General features: G+C 42.5%; 1 protein-coding gene across 1 annotated transcript in view; it reads right to left on the bottom strand.

The window, feature by feature from the left end:
* The window catches only part of LOC138608375 (NLR family CARD domain-containing protein 3-like), a 186272-nt gene that overhangs the window by 61074 nt on the left and 103818 nt on the right, over window positions 1-21380 (bottom strand). The window contains exons 11-12 of the mRNA XM_069680950.1: window positions 16928-17101; window positions 985-1152 (exon numbers count right to left, since the gene is read on the bottom strand). Coding sequence (XP_069537051.1) covers window positions 985-1152; window positions 16928-17101 — 342 coding nt within the window. The remainder of the gene's footprint in view (window positions 1-984; window positions 1153-16927; window positions 17102-21380) is intronic.

The raw sequence follows: 21380 nt of genomic DNA, 5'->3' as shown, positions 1-21380 counted from the left end.
CTGACTCCTGGTTCAGTTTGCTGTAACGTGAGCTTCAGCACCATAACTGTGCTTGATTTGGATATATGTTCCTAATTTAGGTTTTAACAAGATATCATTGAACCATTTTTATTCTAATCTAGCAAATCACTTTTTCTACTTGTGTTCAGGCTGCATGATAAATGATTCCTGTATATATACTGTAAGCCAGCTTCCTCACAAACAGCATGAAGCTCTGCAGCCCATGGAGACTTGTACATTTGAGTCCACAGAAAAACCTTCCTATTGATCCGATGTTCTGACATGTTCAGTAAACGATTCCACAGTCGTATCATTTCACATTTTCTCTGTATAGATCCAGGAAACCAACACGTCGCCCTGAGCAGCCAAAGTAGGAGCACATTTATGAACGCCTCAAAAACAGCGTTCAGCTCTGTTTAGTATAACGTCTGAAGTTTTACTGTCTTTGAATCCCCATATCCCTGAGGCATCATTCAGTGTGGGGGAAACACATGCAGCATAGAGCTGAGAGGAAGTGGAACACCCAACATCTTTACATATCTGCAGCTTGGTAACAACAGACCCCAGTGCTCTGCCAGCCCAACCAGCCAATCATTTAACTCCAGCTTCATGAGTCATAAACTCATCAAGAGAAGATCCCAGATATTTATATTCAGGTGTGTATTCCAATGTAACCGTCCCAAGAGTCAACATTTTCCTCCTGCTTGGAACACCCTTTGTTCTGAAGTGAATTATCTGTGTTTTACTCTGATGAATCAACAACCTCCACCTGTAACAGCAGGTCTTTAACAAATGTTGTCAATCATCTTCTGATTCAGCCAGTAGAGCAACATCGTCTGCAGACAACAAAATACCCACAATTCAATTCTTCAAATGTACACCTACATTAGATTTCTTCTTTTAAGATCCAAATCATTTATACAGATGGAAAACAAGCTGAGGGACAAAACATGTCTGTCTGTCTGTCTGTCTGTCTGTCTGTACCTCAGTGTCTCCAGTCTGCAGTGTGGATCCTCCAGCCCAGCAGACAGCAGCTTCTCTCCTGGTTCTCCTGGATGATTGTAGCTCAGGTCCAGCTCTCTCAGGTGGGAGGAGCTCAGAGCGGAGGCCAGAGAGGCACAGCCTTCCTGTGTGATCAGACAGCCTGACAGACTACACACACACACACACACACACACACGCACACACACACACACACACACACACACACCATCAGCTCCCCCTCTTGGCTAGGAGGGGTCACTACTAACTCTGTAACTTGTATCTTTGCCTTCACTCCTGTAATCATGCTCATCCCAGTCAGGATCACTAACCAGCACTCACGCCCTCGTCATAGTCAGCATCACCCTGGTGGGCGAGTGATCCTTTAACCTGCATGCCCCCCCGAAGGCCCCGTTCCTCTATTAAAATGTGTCTGATTAATGCAGATCTGTGGGTAACAAGGCTCACATATGAAATGACTTATTTTAAGGGACAGTCTGTCTTTTCTCTTCTACACTGAAACCTGACAAAAAGAATGTGTTCATTTAAATGAACTGTGCCCCATGGACTGTTCAGTTATTGGGACTCCACGTCGCTCAGGCCGCGGTGGAGGTCTCACTGTGGTGTTCTCATTGATCGACCTCCTGGTCCAGCTGCTCACTTTTTACCTGAGTTCACTTTCTGACTTCTCTCATGAAGCTGGACAGAGCACTTTTAGCTGCTGACTTTAACCTGCACATTGATGATGTCACAAACTGTGGAGCCACTGAATTTCTTAATATCACTGAATCTTTGATCTTCAAGCAACATGTTTAAAGCCCCACTCACAGGAGGGGTCACACCTGGGACCTTCATCTCTGGGACTAGATATTAATGATATCTGCTGTGAAGACCAACTGATCAGTGATCATTCATGTATTTCCTTTGATCTCTGTGTAATTGATGACCTTTCCTGTCCTAAAAGAACATTGCATGCCGGCATCATGACAGGAAATACAGCCGACCAGTTCTCAGCACACTCCTGCTGTGATTTTAATATAAATCCTCACAATGTTGAGTTTTTAACGCAGTCTTTTAATGGTCATTGCTCCACGTTACTGGACAAAGAGGCACCTTTAAAGGTTAGGACTCGGGCTACCTGCAACAGTTGTCAGTGGATAACAGAGGCTGTCTGCTGCCTGAGACCACACTGTCACAGGTCTGAACGTCTGTGGAAGTGCATCGCCTACATCTGAAAGATCTCCGGCGTTCTTTTAAAGAAGCAGTACAGGAAGCCTGGACGGCTTATTTTGCTGACCTGATTTCTTCATCAAAAAGAAATCCCAACGTTTCATAACTATTTAAAACATTGTTTCACCAGCGCTCTCCACATTACCATGTTTCACTGTTGATGACTGCAATACCTTCCTTTCCTTCTGTGTTGATAAAGTAATGACTATTAGGTCCAATATGCATCATAACTCTCATCCACTTCATGCTAGCTCCTCTCTTATTCCTACCGTCTTGAGCTCTTTCCATCCAATCAGCTCACAGGATCACAACATTGGGCCCCTTTCCTCTGCTGTTGGCTTTAGCCCACGTCATTTAGGAGTAATAGTTGATAAATCATCATCTTTTGACAGCCATGTTAAGCAGGTAACCAGATCATGTTATGTCCACCTAAGAAATATAAGTAAACTGAGAACTTTAGTTTCAACTGTAGTTTCACCTCGACGACTGCCACACACTCCTCTCGTCACTCAGCAAGTCTGCGCTTAATCGCCTGCAGTCAACACAGAATGCTGCTGCAAGACTCCTCACCAGGTCTCACATTACCCCCATCCTCAGATCTCTTCACTGACTCCCCGTTGTGTAAAGGATCAAGCTCAAAATTCTCACCCTCACTCACAGAGCCCGACACGGTGAGGAAACTAAGTCACCCTTACCTGTCAACTCACTCAGGTCAAAAAATCTAAACCTTTTGTTGCCTTCATTGGACAGGACAGTGGATAGAGTCGGGAATGATGGAAGAGAGACCGAGGAGGACATGCAGCAAAGGGCCGAAGGTCGGGGTCGAACCCAGGGCCTCTGCGTCGAGTACTGTGCCTCTATACATGGGGCGCGTCTTAATGGCTGAGCTACACCGGCGCCACATACGGTTGTCACCTTGTGAAAGATTATTTTCTGACTTTCATTAACAGGATATGAAGACAAAGCATGGGTAGAGAGGGTCCGTCATGATGGCCTCTGCTGTGGATAACGTTCTGCTGACTTAGTTTCTCTGTGACCTCCAGAGAACATTGGGGCAGTTTGCAGAGTATGAAGCTGTGGGATAGAGGGTCAGCACCTTCAAGTCTGTGGGCAAAGTACTCGGGGAGGAGTGAAGGTAAGAAGGAGCCAGAGATCAACACAGATTGCTTTGTCATCAGCAGTGATGCAGCTACTGTACTGGACTGTTCAGTCTGAAGGAAAGGCTCTTTATAAGTTTATAAATGTTCCAATCATCATCTCTGCTTTATTACAGTCGTCGTTGGGATTCTTCTCTTTGGACCACACATGATGGAGTCCAGATGAACATAACTCAGACTGTCTTAGACCAGCATTTATATATCCAAGTCAAGTTACTGAGCCGTGAACATGAACACAACACTGGTGACAAGATCCTTTGTCAGCTGACCCCTTCAGTGTGATATTAAAGCCATTTTAATTACACACAGCAAATTCTTAGAGTTTCAAAATAAGGAGTTAGACAAAAAATAGTGAAGGAGTTAGATTTTTGGAGTTTATTCTCTCATGTAGACCCCAGCTTGTGTTGAGGGAAACTCTTCGGTGGTGTGAAATATCGAAGTTAATTCACAGGGTGTTGTGGGTAGTGAATAAACACTTCTCCTGAGTTCATTCCTAACGGCTCTCTTACCGCATCAAGCAGTGATCACTTTGACTTCCTCGAGAGACAGGTAAAAGTGCAATTTTACGTCTCAAACTAAATGTTAACGTGTGACGGATTTTCTGTTAGTGTAATATAACGTTATTGCTTATATTTGCTACGACGAACTTGCTAGTTAGCTGCTGACAGTAACTTAATTGCACCGCCCCTGTTAAACGCGCAGAATACACTGTGAACCTGAAGTTAGCCACGTCTTCCTGCATGTAATTAACGTTTTAACGTTCTTCTCGTTACTTCTGTTTTTGATCAATTGTAAGATAGTTAGCGTTACGTTACAGCATTTCTAGTTCTATCGAAATATTCACGAACACGTGTTGTTTCCGTTAGATTTACGTGTGCGGAACCAGTGGCCTCTTTGAGGAAGGTATCCGACACGGACACGGGACATGCTTTGAGGGAATGCTGAGAAGGGAACGTTTACACATTTGCCTCCTATTTATGTTGAATCAACAGCCCAGACAGCAGCGCGAGCCTGTCTCCGCTGTTAGAGATTGTATTATCTTAATTAATAGCAGGGAGACACAGCCGGATCAGTTGTTAGACCTAAAGTTGCGCTAGCTAACAAGCTAACAGTAGAGTGCAATGATGTAAGGTACGGTAGGCTAACACCTCTGGGGAGCCCAGGTGAGCCCAGCATCTTTAACTTGCTGAATGTTTGTAAGAGCACCTAAAACCTGTGATAAAATACCCTTGTATATCTTCTACAAATGTCACTGTATAAACTACTTAGACAAAGTAGCGCTGTTAAAACCATACATATCAGAACAATGCCTGGTTTGCTTTACTCGAACATGTTAATGGATTAACTTTGTGTTGAACATACAATCACATCAGCCCCAACAGAGACTCATGTTACAGTAACAATCTTTACTTGTTACTTATTTCAGGGTTTTTTGCCATTTTTTTGGAGAAATCTGGCACGAGAATTTTCTTTGGGAATAATAAAGTTCTATCTTGTGTTCAAGATGTTGATAAAGGTGAAACATGGAGGGACAAAGAAATATGTCAAACTGGAAGACGTCAGCTTCATGGAATTTATCACTGCAGGTAAGTTTTTTTTGGTTTGTCTGAAGGCATTTAAGGGAAAGTAATAATAACTTTGTTGATGGCATCATGACTGTTGTGCTTCAGTGCAGCAGAAGTTTCTCCTACCAGAAAATAAGCCACTGAGAGTCACGGATGAGCAGGGCATAGAGGTGGATGAGGATGTCTTTCCAGAGCTTGCAACAATCAAAGAAGTGTGCTTTGTCATCTACACTGATGATGGTAAAGTGATTTCAAATTTCAGTTTCATTTTCAGTTTGAAGATAAAGTAAATATATATATTAGTATATATATATTTGAACAAACATTGATTAGATACCAAAACAACATTCTATGTACCATGTATATTTCAGACCTCCCACGAGCAGAATCATCCAAGCATATGGCTGAAAGTACAGACTCGACAGAATACGTGACACTTGTGGTCGGAACTATTTTGGTATTTGTTTATAGGACTTACAAAATAGTCATCTGGAAGTTGGGGCAAGTTGGGATTTTGGGTTAAGCTAGCACACGAAATCTTTTATTTTAGCTAATTGTTCAAATGGTGTCTATTTCTCAGTCACAGTATAATGAACTTTAGGAGGCCACAGACTGAAGGACAATTTGTTTCCACTTCCACAATTTAAATTGGTTTTCTATTTAAGTGATCACAACTTACTCCATGAGATTGTCATGGCATCCTGTACATATTTATCATAGACTTCCTGATGCTTTGTCAAAGACAATTTCCGACTGTTGTCTGTATTCATCTCAGATGGTGGTGACCAGGCCCCGATTATATGGTAGATGGTAGCATTGTGGTTCTTAATTTTTGATTGTTTGTGCCCTGTATCCTCAGATATTTCAATCCTGCAGCAAGATGGTGAAGGACCTTCATCTCCAAGTCTAACAGATACATTGTCCATCTCAAGCTTAAGCAGTCCAGCTAGTGACACATGTGATGCTGGATGTCCAATTATTCAACCTGTCATGGACAGCACCCATGCAAGAAATGTATTTTAATTATTTACTTTTACACTTTTTGTTTGCCTGACTCTTAAAACAAGATTAAGAAAATTGGGGTTACGGAAATGAAAAATGATCTTAATTTATCATTTGTATAATAAATATATGGAGATAGTTATTTTGTTTAAAAATCACATCTTATCTTTGCTGTCTTGTTATCTTCTGTCTTCAGATAGTGGAGCAGATTCTCACTACTAAGCCAGCAGGGAGGACAGTCGTCAATGAGTATGAGGATAGTTTGAAAGATTCTACTCGGCGATTAGTGGTGAACATCATAGTAGCTCACATGCGTGAAAAGGAAGGGTAAGTGGCTTTTTGTTTATAACATGAAATTTACTTTTGTGAGGAGGAAAGAATCATATGACAATGAATTATTTTGCATTTGCAGGAGAGCTGTAACTAAAGCCACAAAGGAGTTCCATGCCCTTGGGATTGTGGCTCTCTTCCCATCTTTGAAGGATCCATGCTCAAAAAAGTATGGTGGCCGACAAGGTCAAACGTGCTGCAACAGCCCAAACGATTTCGATTACAAGAAACGAGCTGAAAATACAGAAACGATGCAAAGTCAAAAACACACAAACCCAGAAAACACATGCAAAAGAAAAACGCTGCAAATACAGCCCTCACAACGGAAGTGCTCCAGGCCTGTAGGGGGCGCTCGGTTATTAACGGGAGAGAGGGGGAGACGAGACAGTGAATTTATTACTTCTCAGACTTTCTAATGTTAGACGCTGCTGGAGCGGAGCGTCTCTGTTGGTCATGTACTACTGACAACTTTAAAACATGAGCAAAGAATTCACAACTTTTGTTGAGACACGGCTCCTGATCAACTGATAGCTTTGCTAAAGTACCCGCTGCTAATTATAGCTTCTGTTAGCCGTGCAGCTAGCGGTTCTTTATGATTACTCTGTCCGGCTCGGCGTCAAATTGTTTAAAGGGAAGATAAATATGTAAAAAGTTCTTCCATGTCAGTCAGGTACATCCTTGGGCGCATTTGATGAGCTGTTCAAGTCCCACTTTGTTTTCAGTGTGAAATATGATGATGCTCTGTCCAGCCTGTACACATTTTTGCAGACTACTCTGTACAACATAGATATTGGCTAGGGATGCACGATAATTATCGGACGGATAAATAATCGGTCGATATGGGGGGAAATTACATCATTTTTATTGCTCCGATAAATAAATGTAATCCGATAAATAGATCTGATAAAGTTAAGGAATTGGTGAAATTGCTTGCTAGACATTTAGCGCCTTTTAAAACAGGCCGTGTCGCGCTTGTGACGTCATGTACCGCGCTTTACTAGCAGGACCCAAGGCAAGCTGGCCCCGTGTCTGCCTGACTGGCTGCGCTAACAGCAGGACACCGGAGCTAGCATGTCTTCGCCAGTTTGGTTGTTTTTCTCGGTGGCAGCAGATGACAACACCATTGCTATTTGCAAAACATGTTCAACGAGGATTCCGAGAGGAGGAAAGAAGACGGCAAGTTTTAACACAACAAATCTTATGTCTCACCTGAAAGGTCTTCATCGCGGCGAAGCTATATTAAAAGAATATGAAGCAGCCGCGGCAGCAGCTACTAGCACCAAGGCTAAAACAACATCACGGACCGTGGACGTCCCCATTCAGCAGGCATTTGAAAACTGTAAAAAGTTTTCTAGAGACAGCGAAAAGGCTAAAGCCATAAACGACAACGTAATGGAATTCATAGCGCTTGACGACCAGCCTTTTTCTGTGGTAGAGGATCCGGGTTTTCGCAAGTTAGTAGCGCATTTGGAGCCACGTTACACCCTCCCAAGCCGCCGCTTCTTCTCGGATGTGTCCCTCCCTGCCTTGTACGTTTTAGTCGCCACACACATTCATAATTTGATCGACAAGAACGGACTAAACATACGTTTCACCACGGACATATGGACTTCTGACGTTAGTCCGGTCAGTTTGCTTAGCTTAACTGGTTGGATGAAGACTTTAGGATGCAAAAAGCCTTGCTGCACGCACAGGAGTGCTCCGGGTCGCATACAGCGACAATGATATGCCAAGCTTTTGAAACCATGCTTGAACGGTGGAGTATAACAAAAGACAAAGTGCATGTTGTGCTCAGGGATAATGCACGCAATATGTCCAAGGCCATGGAGGAATGTGGGCTCTCAAGCTTGGGCCGTATGGCACACACTTTACAGCTCGCCGTAAACGAGGCTGTGCTGAGCCAAAGAAGCATCATAGACTGTGTTTCGATCAGCAGGAAGATGGTCGGTCACTTCAAACACTCCCAACTTGCCACCTCCCGTCTTAAAGACTTACAGACACAACTAGGCATGAAAGACACAAGGCTTCAACAAGACGTGCCCACGAGATGGAATAGCACGTTCTACATGCTAAGATGTTTGTTGGAGCAGAGGCGAGCCCTTGCAGCATATGCAGTAGATTTTGAATGACCTGCTTTTCTGAACGCACATCAATGGACTTTAACTGAAAACATGTTGACTATAGTTAACCCGTGTGAACAGCTAACAAAAGACATTAGCTCAGCGACAGCCACAGCAGCTGACGTGATCCCCTCCACTGAAGCCTTAAAACGTCTGTTAAACAAGACTGTTGCAACAGATCATGGAGTTCAAACTTCAAAGAGCACCCTACTGCAAGCCATAGAGCAGCGATTCAATCACATCTATACAGAGCCCCTGTTTCATCTTGCATCTTTCAAATCCCGGTTCCCAGACCTTGCCTCGCTCGCAAGGAAATACCTGTCAGCCCCTTGCACCAGCATAGACAGTGAACGTTTGTTTTCTGCGGCTGCAAATGTTATTGATGAACAAAGAAACAGAATTTGGTGTGAGAAGGCAGAGATGCTTCTTTTTATCAAAACAAATCTCCCACTGATGCCCTCACATAACAAATAGAAAAGACAAAGTAGAGATTAGACAAAGTGACAAGTGAAAAGATGTACTTTGGAGGAGGGTAAGAAATGTTGAGTAGTGGAAATTGGAAATCGTTTTAAGTTTTTTATTTTTTATTTTAAACTAGAAAATTTCAGAGGAATCTCTACGATGCCCTATGCAGTTAAAGCAGTAATATTTCTATAAACACCTTTTGTTGAGGATGCACTTTGTTTGTTTTTTGTAGTTGAGGTTGACAGATGTCAATGCATTTAATTTATTATATATTTGAAAAACCTTTGACTTAAAAACTACACAAATACCTACCTCATCCTCACGTACTAAAGGTTGAATAGATGTATTCCTTTGTTATGCAAAAATACTTGAATATGATGCAGATAAACCAGTCATAGTTCTGTTAAACCCTTTGCTTGAGGGATGCAGAGTTGATTTTCTGAATTAATATGTAAAATGTCTTTTGCTGCTGTTCTTTTTTAATCTATAGCAACTGACCACAGGCCTTAAGATTACGTTTTGAAAAGCCTATACTAAGATGCACGTAAATTCACTGTGTGCAATCACAGTAGATTTTATTTGTATTTAATTTTTGTTTCAACTACTTGACTATGTGTGTGATATGACACATCCCAAGTGTATCCAATAGTTTTTTATTGTTTATGAAGTATTGTGGTGCCTTACTCATACAAAAAATAAATGAACATTTGAAGAGCCAGGACTGTTATTTGCTGTTATAGTTAAACCAGAGCTACTAAAATATTAGTTTTTCATCACTCTTACATTTTTTATTTTCCTAGGTGCACAAACTGCAGATTATATAAAGATTATATTAAATATAAAAATATGAACTTATCGGTTATCGGTATCGGTACCGGCCACAAGAAGCAGTTAATTATCGGTTATCGGTATCGGTTTGAATTTTTCATATCATGCATCCCTAATATTGGCACAATGGAAGAAACGCCAAAAGTCAAGGAGTTGAGAGCAAAGTTGTTAAACAAGCCGTAAAAAGTTCCAGCAGCAAAAATGTTGAGATGTTTCCTCTGTGCGTCATCCTTTGGTACAGCCTTACTTTTATTCAGGCACCTCAAACTAATGCATGGAATCTATCCTGGGAACAATCTGAGGCTAAAATGTGGTCAAATAGGATGTTGCTTGCAATTCTCTAGTTATTCTGGGTTTAGAAGACATCTCATAAAGATACATGCGCATATTGTCAACACATGTGCAACAGAGGAGACCCATTCCAACCATGCCATTCAAGAGCACAATAATCCTCTGTGCCTAAATGATGAAACACCTTCCACTTCATCTCAGCACCAAAATATTGAAGCAGGCCCTTCAGTGTCAACGGGCAGCAAAGATATGTGTGCATCAATTATTGCCAAGCTTTCAGGAAGCGGTGTACCAAATACTGTAGTGCTTTCTACCATCGAGAATTTAGAGGAATTTGTGGGAGACTTACAGTCTAATATTCAGGACCATGTACTAAACTTACTACCTGCCGGCAGTCCTGCAAGATCAGCCATAGAAGAGTTATTTAAAGGTATTGACAACCCTTTTAGCCACTTGAATTCTAACAGTAAATGGAAGAAATATTTCACAGAAAAATGGGATATTGTACCAGTTGAAAAGCGTCTAGGTATAAGGTTTGATACCAGACGAAATAGCAAAAGTGGAACCTATGAGCAAGTTCCAATCATTGACAAATTCATATATATTCCCATACTCAAAACACTCCAGTTCATCTTCAAGAATGAAACTATTTCTGAGATGATGCAAACATCTACTCAGAGTGACAAATACGAGAACTTCTGTGGTGGAAGCTACTTCAAAAGTCATCCCTTGTTTTCAAGTGACAAGTTTGCCCTCCAAATCCAGTTGTACTATGACGATGTTGAGTGTGCAAACCCACTAGGGTCAAAAAAAGGTATTCATAAAGTTGGCTGTCTTTACTTCATCCTCAGGAATCTTCCACCCAAGGTGAATTCTGCCTTAATGAATATTCATCTAGTATCATTGTTTCATGCACAAGATGCTAAGAAATACGGCATTGATGAAATTCTGAAACCCTTAGTAAGAGACTTGAAAATATTAGAGACAACTGGGGTTGCTCTTCCATTTGCTGAATTTCCTGTACGTGGCACTCTTGCACAAATTACTGGTGATAATTTGGGTATGCACAGCATTCTTGGATTCTTGGAGTCATTTAGTGCAAATGACTTCTGTAGACTTTGCCTAATTGATAAATCTTCAGCTCAGTCAGTTTTCTCAGAAGATGACCCACGTTTGACCATAAGATCACCAGTTCTCAATGATCAACATTATTCTTCTTTGGTAGATGATCCAACTTCTTCATTTGGCATCAACAGAAAGAGCATACTGAACACTTTGCAGTATTTCCATAATGCAGAAAATGATGCAGTTGACATCATGCATGACATTTTGGAAGGGGTTGGTCAATATGAGGTCAAACTTCTATTTGAATATTTGATTGAACATTTCATCTCCAAAGAAAGCCTCTTGAATAGGATTTATGCTTTTAATTATGGCTATGTGGAAAAGAAAAACAAGCCAACAAATGTAAAGCTTGACTGTGTCGGACATGGAATAGGGTTAAACGCATCACAAACACTGTGTTTGATCACCTTTGATATTTGGTGACCTGGTATCAGAGGATGATTTGCACTGGCGCTTGATGCTCTTGTTGCTGAACATAATAAACATTGTGTTCTCATACTCAATCACTGAAGGGATGACCGTGTATTTAAAGCACCTTATCATTGAACATCACCAGCTCTTCAAAGAACTGTACCCATCAAAGAACTTGATTCCAAAACATCATTTCATGGTCCACTATCCGAGGTGCATTCGAAAAATTGGACCCCTCATTCATATCTGGACTATGACTAAGGCTATGGCTATGGCTGGACTATGGCTAAACACCATTTTTTTAAGGATGGTGTGAAAAACTTTTTAACAGTATCACTTGCAAGGAAACACCAGTTTGCAGTAGCCTATCATTGGGAATGCCTGACTTCAAAAGCAATTGAGTCTGGTCCAGTCAAAATGTGTTTACTTGAAACACTAGAGTGTACAGAGCATGTGTCTACATATCTTCACATTGATTCACAAGCCACTGTCAACCTGACAAACTGGGTAAAGTGTGAATATCGCGTTGGCCTCTTTGTTTGTACTGACACAAGAAAACACACCAGTCTTCAGCAAAATAACTTCTATCATTTTGCACAATGGTAAAGTGTTTTAGTTCTAAATGAACATGAAACTTGTTTCCATGACCATTTCCATGCTTTCCAAGTTAGTGAAAACATCCCCAGGAAGATACTGGTTCTAGAAAGGGAGAAATTAAGACATTTCAAAAGTTTGGATTCTCAAATGTCCTATGGGTGTGATTTTTATTTTGATGTTGTGTCAGAGGGCTGTATTATTTAATCTGTTGGTCTAAAATGCCTAAAATGTTGGCCAAACTGAATGTATTGAATTCATGTTTTACGTTCTTGTACATGTTTTCGTGCTTTAACAGCACGTTTAACATTCTACTTCATGTTAACATAATCCTGCATTACAGAGAAGTTTGCTTTCAGAATCCTAACAGACTGCTGTACATTTACATTTAAGGTTGTTCTAAAAATGATCACACTTGCACTTTCCTCAGAAAAGTTTATGCAGCACAGAGGGATGTGGTATGGTATATTTTTTTACAGTTTTGCTGAAATATGCAAATTTATTTTTTTACTACATATTTTTTATTTGTGATTTCCATCTGACCACACAATTTCCTAACTGTTAAGCTGCCATTGTAGCTGTTTATTTTAAATGTGTATGCTGTTACATGTTTACACTGTTACTGAAGAAAGCTTTTACTCCAAATGTAACTTGTTACAAAAGTTAATATTCATGAAGCAAGGAGTTGTGAACACACTTTCTGGATGTGTTCAAATAAAGGCATTGAAGTAATTTATGTGTTTTTTGTATTAATTTTCATCTAACAAACATTTTTTGTGATTTTATATATTAACTCTGTAAGTGTTCAATAAAACAATTTCACTGTTAACACTGTGAAAGAGTTCACCTAAAATGAACTCTCAATGAGAGTGCTTTTTCCTCTTAATGGGAGTAGTGTTTTAACTCCCAGAGGAGTTCAGTTTTAACTCCTAAAAAGAGTTGAAAGATCAACTCCCGGAAAAGAGTAACTTTAACTATGCCCGAGAGTTTATTCGATGGTCTCACATGTACACTCAAATTGAGTTGATTTTAACTCAGAGAGTTTATTCCAAAGGGCCGAATTTGCTGTGCAGGGTTATTCAGACTCACAGGACTGAGAGCTGAGAACTGAGCACATATACAGAACATGTGAGCTCAGAGGGTTATCATTTTCACACAGCTGCACACTAACCTGAGAGTTTCCAGTCTGCAGTGTGGAGTTTTTAGACCGGCAGACAGAAGAGTCACTCCTGGATCCTGCAGGTTGTTGTTACTCAGGTCCAGCTCTCTCAGAGAAGAGGACTGGGAGCTGAGGACTGAGGACAGAGCCTCACAGCTTCTCTCTGACAGGTTACAGCCGCTCAGCCTGAAGAGGAATCAACAGTACATAAAAGGAAACAATTACAAGAGATAGTTGTTTTTTCTCAATAAAGTAAAACTACATTTAACATGGAGAATGATGTGTTCACGTACAGAGCTTTGTTGGAGGCTTTGATCACTGGCAGCAGCCTCAGAAGAGCCTCCTCATTACAGGAAATACAGCCGACCAGTTCTCAGCACACTCCTGCTGTGATTTTAATATAAATCCTCACAATGTTGAGTTTTTAACGCAGTCTTTTAATGGTCATTGCTCCATGTTACTGGACAAAGAGGCACCTTTAAAGGTTAGGACTCGGGCTACCTGCAACAGTTGTCAGTGGATAACAGAGGCTGTCTGCTGCCTGAGACCACACTGTCACAGGTCTGAACGTCTGTGGAAGTGCATCGCCTACATCTGAAAGATCTCCGGCGTTCTTTTAAAGAAGCAGTACAGGAAGCCTGGACGGCTTATTTTGCTGACCTGATTTCTTCATCAAAAAGAAATCCCAACGTTTCATAACTATTTAAAACATTGTTTCACCAGCGCTCTCCACATTACCATGTTTCACTGTTGATGACTGCAATACCTTCCTTTCCTTCTGTGTTGATAAAGTAATGACTATTAGGTCCAATATGCATCATAACTCTCATCCACTTCATGCTAGCTCCTCTCTTATTCCTACCGTCTTGAGCTCTTTCCATCCAATCAGCTCACAGGATCACAACATTGGGCCCCTTTCCTCTGCTGTTGGCTTTAGCCCACGTCATTTAGGAGTAATAGTTGATAAATCATCATCTTTTGACAGCCATGTTAAGCAGGTAACCAGATCATGTTATGTCCACCTAAGAAATATAAGTAAACTGAGAACTTTAGTTTCAACTGTAGTTTCACCTCGACGACTGCCACACACTCCTCTCGTCACTCAGCAAGTCTGCGCTTAATCGCCTGCAGTCAACACAGAATGCTGCTGCAAGACTCCTCACCAGGTCTCACATTACCCCCATCCTCAGATCTCTTCACTGACTCCCCGTTGTGTAAAGGATCAAGTTCAAAATTCTCACCCTCACTCACAGAGCCCGATACGGTGAGGAAACTAAGTCACCCTTACCTGTCAACTCACTCAGGTCAAACAATCTGAACTTGCTGCCCATTTTTTCCCCCGCCTTTATTGGACAACACATTGGATAGAGTTGGGAATGATGGAAGAGAGACCGGGGAGGACATGCAGCAAAGGGCCAAAGGTCAGAGTCGAACCCAGGGCCTCTGCGTCGAGTAGTGTGCCTCTATACATGGGGCGCGTCTCAATGGCTGAGCTACACCGGCGCCACATACGGTTGTCACCTTGTAAAAGATTATTTTCTGACTTTCATTAACAGGATATGAAGACAAAGCATGGGTAGAGAGGGTCCGTCATGATGGCCTCTGCTGTGGATAACGTTCTGCTGACTTAGTTTCTCTGTGACCTCCAGAGAACATTGGGGCAGTTTGCAGAGTATGAAGCTGTGGGATAGAGGGTCAGCACCTTCAAGTGTGTGGGCAAAGTACTCGGGGAGGAGTGAAGGTAAGAAGGAGCCAGAGATCAACACAGATTGCTTTGTCATCAGCAGTGATGCAGCTACTGTACTGGACTGTTCAGTCTGAAGGAAAGGCTCTTTATAAGTTTATAAATGTTCCAATCATCATCTCTGCTTTATTACAGTCGTCGTTGGGATTCTTCTCTTTGGACCACACATGATGGAGTCCAGATGAACATAACTCAGACTGTCTTAGACCAGCATTTATATGTAGCAGGATGAGATGCATCATCCCTGCTCTGAATGTAACTGTGCTGCCCAGCACTCTCTTGTTAGCCAATCAGCTCATGAGGCCACTCTATATAGGCAAGCACTGTGCATCTTGTCGCCCTCTTGCTCTTTGGCTCCGAGGTTCCGCCCCCTCCCTGGTTGCCTCACTTCCGGTCTCTACCGCAGCACCGGTGCAGTTCGGCGTTGTCCGCCTCAGCAGCTCACGGGGAATCCCCGTCCTGACGCTCTGTGCCGGCCGTGGTTTGCCACTGCAGCCAGGCGAGCATGAAACTTGCCTCTCCTCCTCTCTCCCATGTGTGTGATCTTGTGCGCTGATCGAGATTAACTGGGTCGTGTGACGCGACAGAGAAACACTGCTGCTTTGCCGGGCGCTGTTTTGCTTCTCTTTGCCTGGCGCTGTTTTGCTTCTCTTTGCCAGGCGCTGTTTTGCTTCTCTTTGCCTGCCGCTGTTTTGCTTCTCTTTGCCTGCCGCTGTTTTGCTTCTTTTTGCCTGGCGCTGTTTTGCTTCTCTTTGCCTGCCGCTGTTTTGCTTCTCTTTGCTGGCTTTATTGTAGCACGCTTCACAGCTGCCTTGCTTCGCCTTGCGTTGCTTTGCTCCTGGCATATGTGTGTCCTGACTGTATCGGGCCTATATTTATTTTAATGAGTGATAGTGGCGGGTTGGCTCACTTAATTTTAGTTATTTTCTGAATTTGGTTTCACCACCGATTTAAATGTCTTGTATGTGTTTGTTTAATTTTGCTTGTTTGTGTGATACCAACTTTGGAAAGAACTACAGCTGAAGTTCTTTTGTTGTGTCATACATTAGAATTTTGCGTACATTTGCTTTTGGTAGATTGTTTCTTTGAGTTGTTATTTTCAACTGCTTAATTTTGGTAAATTCTCTTTCTTTGTTGTTGTTCTTGGAAGCTTAATTTTGGTAAATTGTTCTTTGAGAAGTTGTGTTTTGATGTACGGTGTCCAGCCTCACTAATTTCCCTTCTCCTTTCAGGACTGGAAGCTTACGGTGGTGGTCCTGGTGTCCTGGTGGTGGTATCCCCCTCCTGTGTGCTGTGTAACCCGTGGTTTTGCTTTTTCACCATTGTGTGTGCATGTGTGTGCGCGAGTGTCACAAACCCTCGGGTGCTCCTCTCCTGGGATTCCTCTCCCCCTCATGGTCCCACTTCCTCCCACTGGTAAGCTCCAGCCCTGCTAGGGTCCCTTCCCTCACATCCTTGTGTATATGGTGTTATTTTAAAATAAGTCAATTTTACCCCTTTTTGAAGATAAAGTATATTTGTATTTTTTTGTACCTGAACCACGTCTCATGCTCCATTTGTAAAACGAACCTGAGTGCCTTATTAACTGCACTGTGATTTAAATATCTCCCTGGGCGAAATTCCCAGGGTGGCGTTGGCAGGCTTTCCCGTAGTTAAATAAAATTAATAAATTGTACCCAACCTCACCCTTGAGTGAGGGTGTGTTTGCCGCTCGTCACATATATATCCAAGTCAAGTTACTGAGCCGTGAACATAAACACAATACTGGTGACAAGATCCTTTGTCAGCTGACCCCTTCAGTGTGATATTAAAGCCATTTTAATTACAGGGTTATTCAGACTCACAGGACTGAGAGCTGAGAACTGAGCAAATATTCAGAACATGTGAGCTCAGAGGGTTATTATTTTCCACAGCTGCACACTAACCTGACAGTTTCCAGTCTGCAGTGTGGAGTTTTTAGACCGGCAGACAGAAGAGTCACTCCTGAATCCTGCAGGTTGTTGTTACTCAGGTCCAGCTCTCTCAGAGAAGAGGACTGGGAGCTGAGGACTGAGGACAGAGCCTCACAGCTTCTCTCTGACAGGTTACAGCCACTCAGCCTGAAGAGGAATCAACAGTACATAAAAGGAAACAATTACAAGAGATAGTTGTTTTTTCTGAATAAAGTAAAACTACATTTAACATGGAGAATGATGTGTTCACGTACAGAGCTTTGTTGGAGGCTTTGACCACTGGCAGCAGCCTCAGAAGAGCCTCCTCTGAAGCAGAGTACTTCTTCAGGTCAAACACGTCCAGATCTTTTTCTGATGACAGTAAGATGAAGCCCAGAGCTGACCACTGAGCAGGAGACAGTTTCTCTGTGGAGAGACGTCCTGATCTCAGGGACTGTTGGATCTGCTCCACTAGAGAACTATCATTCAGTTCATTCAGACAGTGGAACAGATTGATGCTTTTCTCTGCAGACAGATTCTTACTGATCTTTGTCCCAATGTACTCGACTGTTTCCTTTTTGGTCTGTGAACCACTTCCTGTCTGTGTCAGCAGACCTCTCAGGAGACTCTGATTGGTTTCTAGTGAAAGACCGAGGAGGAAGCGGAGATACAAGTCCAAGTGTCCGTTTGGACTCTGTAAGGCCTGGTCCACAGCACTCTGATAGAAATGTGTTGTTTCTCTGAACACTTTAGACCACCAGGTTGTTTGTTCTCCTGACAGCAGATTGACCCTGGAGTTGATGAACTTCAGATGGACATGAAGAGCAGCCAGAAACTCCTGAACACTCAGATGGATGAAGCAGAACACCTTGTCCTGGTACAGTCCTCTCTCCTCTTTAAAGACCTGTGTGAACACTCCTGAGTACACTGAGGCTGCTCTGATATCGATGCCACACTCTGTCAGGTCTGACTCATAGAAGATCAGGTTTCCTTTCTGCAGCTGCTCAAAAGACAGTTTTCCCAGAGACTCAATCATCCTCCTGCTTGTTGGATTCCAGTGTTGATCCGTCTCAGCTCCTCCATCATACTTGATGTTCTTCAGTTTGGTCTGAACCACCAGGAAGTGGATGTACATCTCAGTCAGGGTCTTTGGCAGCTCTCCTCCCTCTCTGGTCTTCAACACGTCCTCCAGAACTGTAGCAGTGATCCAGCAGAAGACTGGGATGTGGCACATGATGTGGAGGCTTCGGGATGTCTTGATGTGGGAGATGATTCTGCCGGCCTGCTCCTCATCTCTGAATCTCTTCCTGAAGTACTCCTCCTTCTGTGGGTCAGTGAACCCTCTGACCTCTGTCACCATGTCAACACGCTCAGGAGGGATCTGATTGGCTGCTGCAGGTCGTGTGGTTATCCAGAGGCGAGCAGAGGGAAGGAGTTTCCCTCTGATGAGGTTTGTCAGCAGCACATCCACTGAGCTGGACTCTGTGACATCAGTCAGGATCTCATTGTTGTGGAAGTCCAGAGGAAGTCGACACTCATCCAGACCGTCAAAGATGAACACAACCTGGAACTCTTCAAACCTGCAGATTCCTGCTTCTTTGGTTTCAGTGAAGAAGTGATGAACAAGTTCCACCAAGCTGAACTTCTTCTCTTTCAGCACATTCAGCTCTCTGAAGGTGAAGGGAAACATGAACTGTATGTCCTGGTTGGCTTTGTCTTCAGCCCAGTCCAGAGTGAACTTCTGTGTTAAGACTGTTTTCCCAATGCCAGCCACTCCCTTTGTCATCACTGTTCTGATTGGTCCATCTCTTCCAGGTGAGGCTTTAAAGATGTCTTCTTGTCTGATGGTTGTTTCTGGTCTGTCTGGTTTCCTGGATGCTGATTCGATCTGTCTGACCTCATGTTCATCATTGACCTCTCCAGTCCCTCCCTCTGTGATGTAGAGCTCTGTGTAGATCTGATTCAGAAGGGTTGGGTTTCCTGCTTTAGCGATCCCCTCAAACACACACTGGAACTTCTCCTTCAGGTTAGACTTCAGTTTCTGTCGGCACTCTGCAGCAGCAGCTCCTGAATAAACAAACAACAAATGATATCAAAGAGTGGATCCTGAAGAAAATCTCAACATTCAAGTGTGGCTTTAGAGTTTTTCCTTCTGCATCAGTTTTATTAAAGCATTTAGTGGATGACAAACAAGCTCTGATCTGATATAGATGTGTGTATCATATTTACTAAGTTTAGAAATGTAAACCTGCATTTCCTCTTTCCATCATGTTAAACCTGATTAAATCCTCTTACTGCTCTGCAGACAGTCAGCCAGCTCCTCCTGATTTATTCTCCTCAGGAAGTGCAGAGTGATCTTCACAAATGCATCTCTGCTGCTCCTCTGATCTTCATCATCACCATCCAACACCTCCTCCTCCTCCCTCTGACTCTCTAAGCATGCTGGGTAATCTGAACTCAGAACCCTCTGGACTCTCTTCAGCTCGTTCTTCACAAATGTGACGATGTTCTCCTCCAGCAGCTGGAACAGAATCAGACTCTGAACATGAATATAAAGTGGTAGAACACAACATGTGATCCATCAGTCAGTCTGAAGGCCTGCTGCTCAAACAGAACAGCATGGAGACTGAATGATGGTTTGGCATTTAGCCTGTAGTTAATGTAGTTCATTGTAAACAGTGTGTTGTACACACCTTAAATGTGGAGTCCAGGTCTGTCTGATGCTGCTGGGCTGACTGATCACTGTGAGCCTCTGAGCTCTGCTGAACTCTGTGGAGAAAACATCAAGTTTAAGGACAATTAATGACACAGCTGACTGATAGAGGGAGTGAGCTGTGGGGTCTGACCATGAGGGCTGGGTCAGTGGGAGGAGGGTGTCCAATGTTGAAAGATGGAAAGATAGCATGAGAGCAAACCACTGATTATGATCACTATTGGTTTTATTCCAAAACTGCCAAGACATGTTTTGCCAGTGATGCAGAGGACAGAATGAAGGCAACCAAGAACTGTCAGGGTTGGGAGTACAGAAACCCACCCCTCAAGCAGTGGTGGGTAGAGTAACCAGAAACGGTACTCAAGTAAAAGTACTCTTACTTTATAATTATATTTACTCAAGTAGGAGTAAAAGTAGCTTTAGAAATAACTACTTAAGTAAGAGTAAGAAAGTATCACATAAACAAACTACTCAAGCAGTGAGTAACTTCATTAGATACAATTCATTACATCAATAAGTTGTAACACAAGATAAGACGATGTGCACAATCAGAAGTTAAATCATATTCAGATTAAATGAAATCTTACCATGCATTGTCCAAACTCTTCTGTCAGTAACTGGCTAACGTTCACTTATTTTTAAAACATCTTTTCTAACCGTAACAATATTCCATAAATGTTTTTCAACATCGCTGATATGATTTGTTTTTGGTCATTTGGTCGGCGGTCATTTGACCCAGATAGTTTGCTTTGACATACTTGTCATTAAACTGATATAGCCGACTAAAATGTTTCTTTGCAAACCAAAAAAAAACACGTGCAGGCCTGAATATTACTCAGCCCTTCTCCTGTGTGTTTGTCTCCATCACTGCCAGAAAGAAATGATGGTGTCTCATGAATGTTTGCTTCCATGACAAACAGTGTGCACCAGAAACACGAGGCGGCTCACCGTGCCCCTCTTCTCCTCTATGTTCTGTGGTTAGCTCTTGATAAGTTGCTAACTGGTGTTTGCAGACGACACTGATGATGGTTAACTTAGTAGAGGTTGGTTGCGTTAGCGTATTCACTAGAAACCAGTAGCAGAGACGTCGCAGGTGTCTGCTAAAGGATAAGACAGTGGTGTCATTGTCAGATGGAAGTACCGCTGTCCGCTTCACAGACACGTCCGCGTATGTGGTGAAGTCATTAACCGATCCTTAACAGTTATACTTCGGAGTGGCGGGGGCTTCATTTCCAACCCTGGTGTCAATAAAAGTTGCGAGACGTGTAGCCCAATGTAACAGAGTAGAAGTGCATATTTTTTATCGCAAATTTACCAGAGTAACAGTAAAAAGTATTCTACGAAAAACAAGTACTCTTAGAAGTACAATTATTTGAAAAAATTACTCAAGTACATGAAACGGATTCAGTGTAACACGTTACTACCCACTACTGCACACAAGGGATGGATGGATGGACCCAAATACAAATCCTCTACGGAGCAGGGCAGACATACTTTGACCATGATTATTCCCCAGAGTTACAAAAGAAGAGAACGCAGGTGAGGGGTGTAATTAAACAATTAAAGCAGAAAAACATTAATGCCAAATGCATCTACCCGGCACAATTAAAGAACGTCCACTGAGTCTGGGGAAATAACCTACCCGAAGCTCTCAGTTGCCCCTCCAGGAACTTGATATTCAGGTCTGAGTGGACCAGAGGGAGAAGACAGAGAGGGAGCTGAGCTGCAGGTGAA

Source organism: Semicossyphus pulcher, unplaced genomic scaffold, assembly GCF_022749685.1.
Source record: "Semicossyphus pulcher isolate SPU_LCO1_2020_fin unplaced genomic scaffold, fSemPul1.0.p SCAF_5, whole genome shotgun sequence".
In the NCBI taxonomy this organism is placed as follows: Eukaryota; Metazoa; Chordata; class Actinopteri; order Labriformes; family Labridae; genus Semicossyphus; species Semicossyphus pulcher.
Note: the sequence above shows the minus strand (reverse complement) of the source record. Positions and strands in the feature narration are given on the sequence as shown.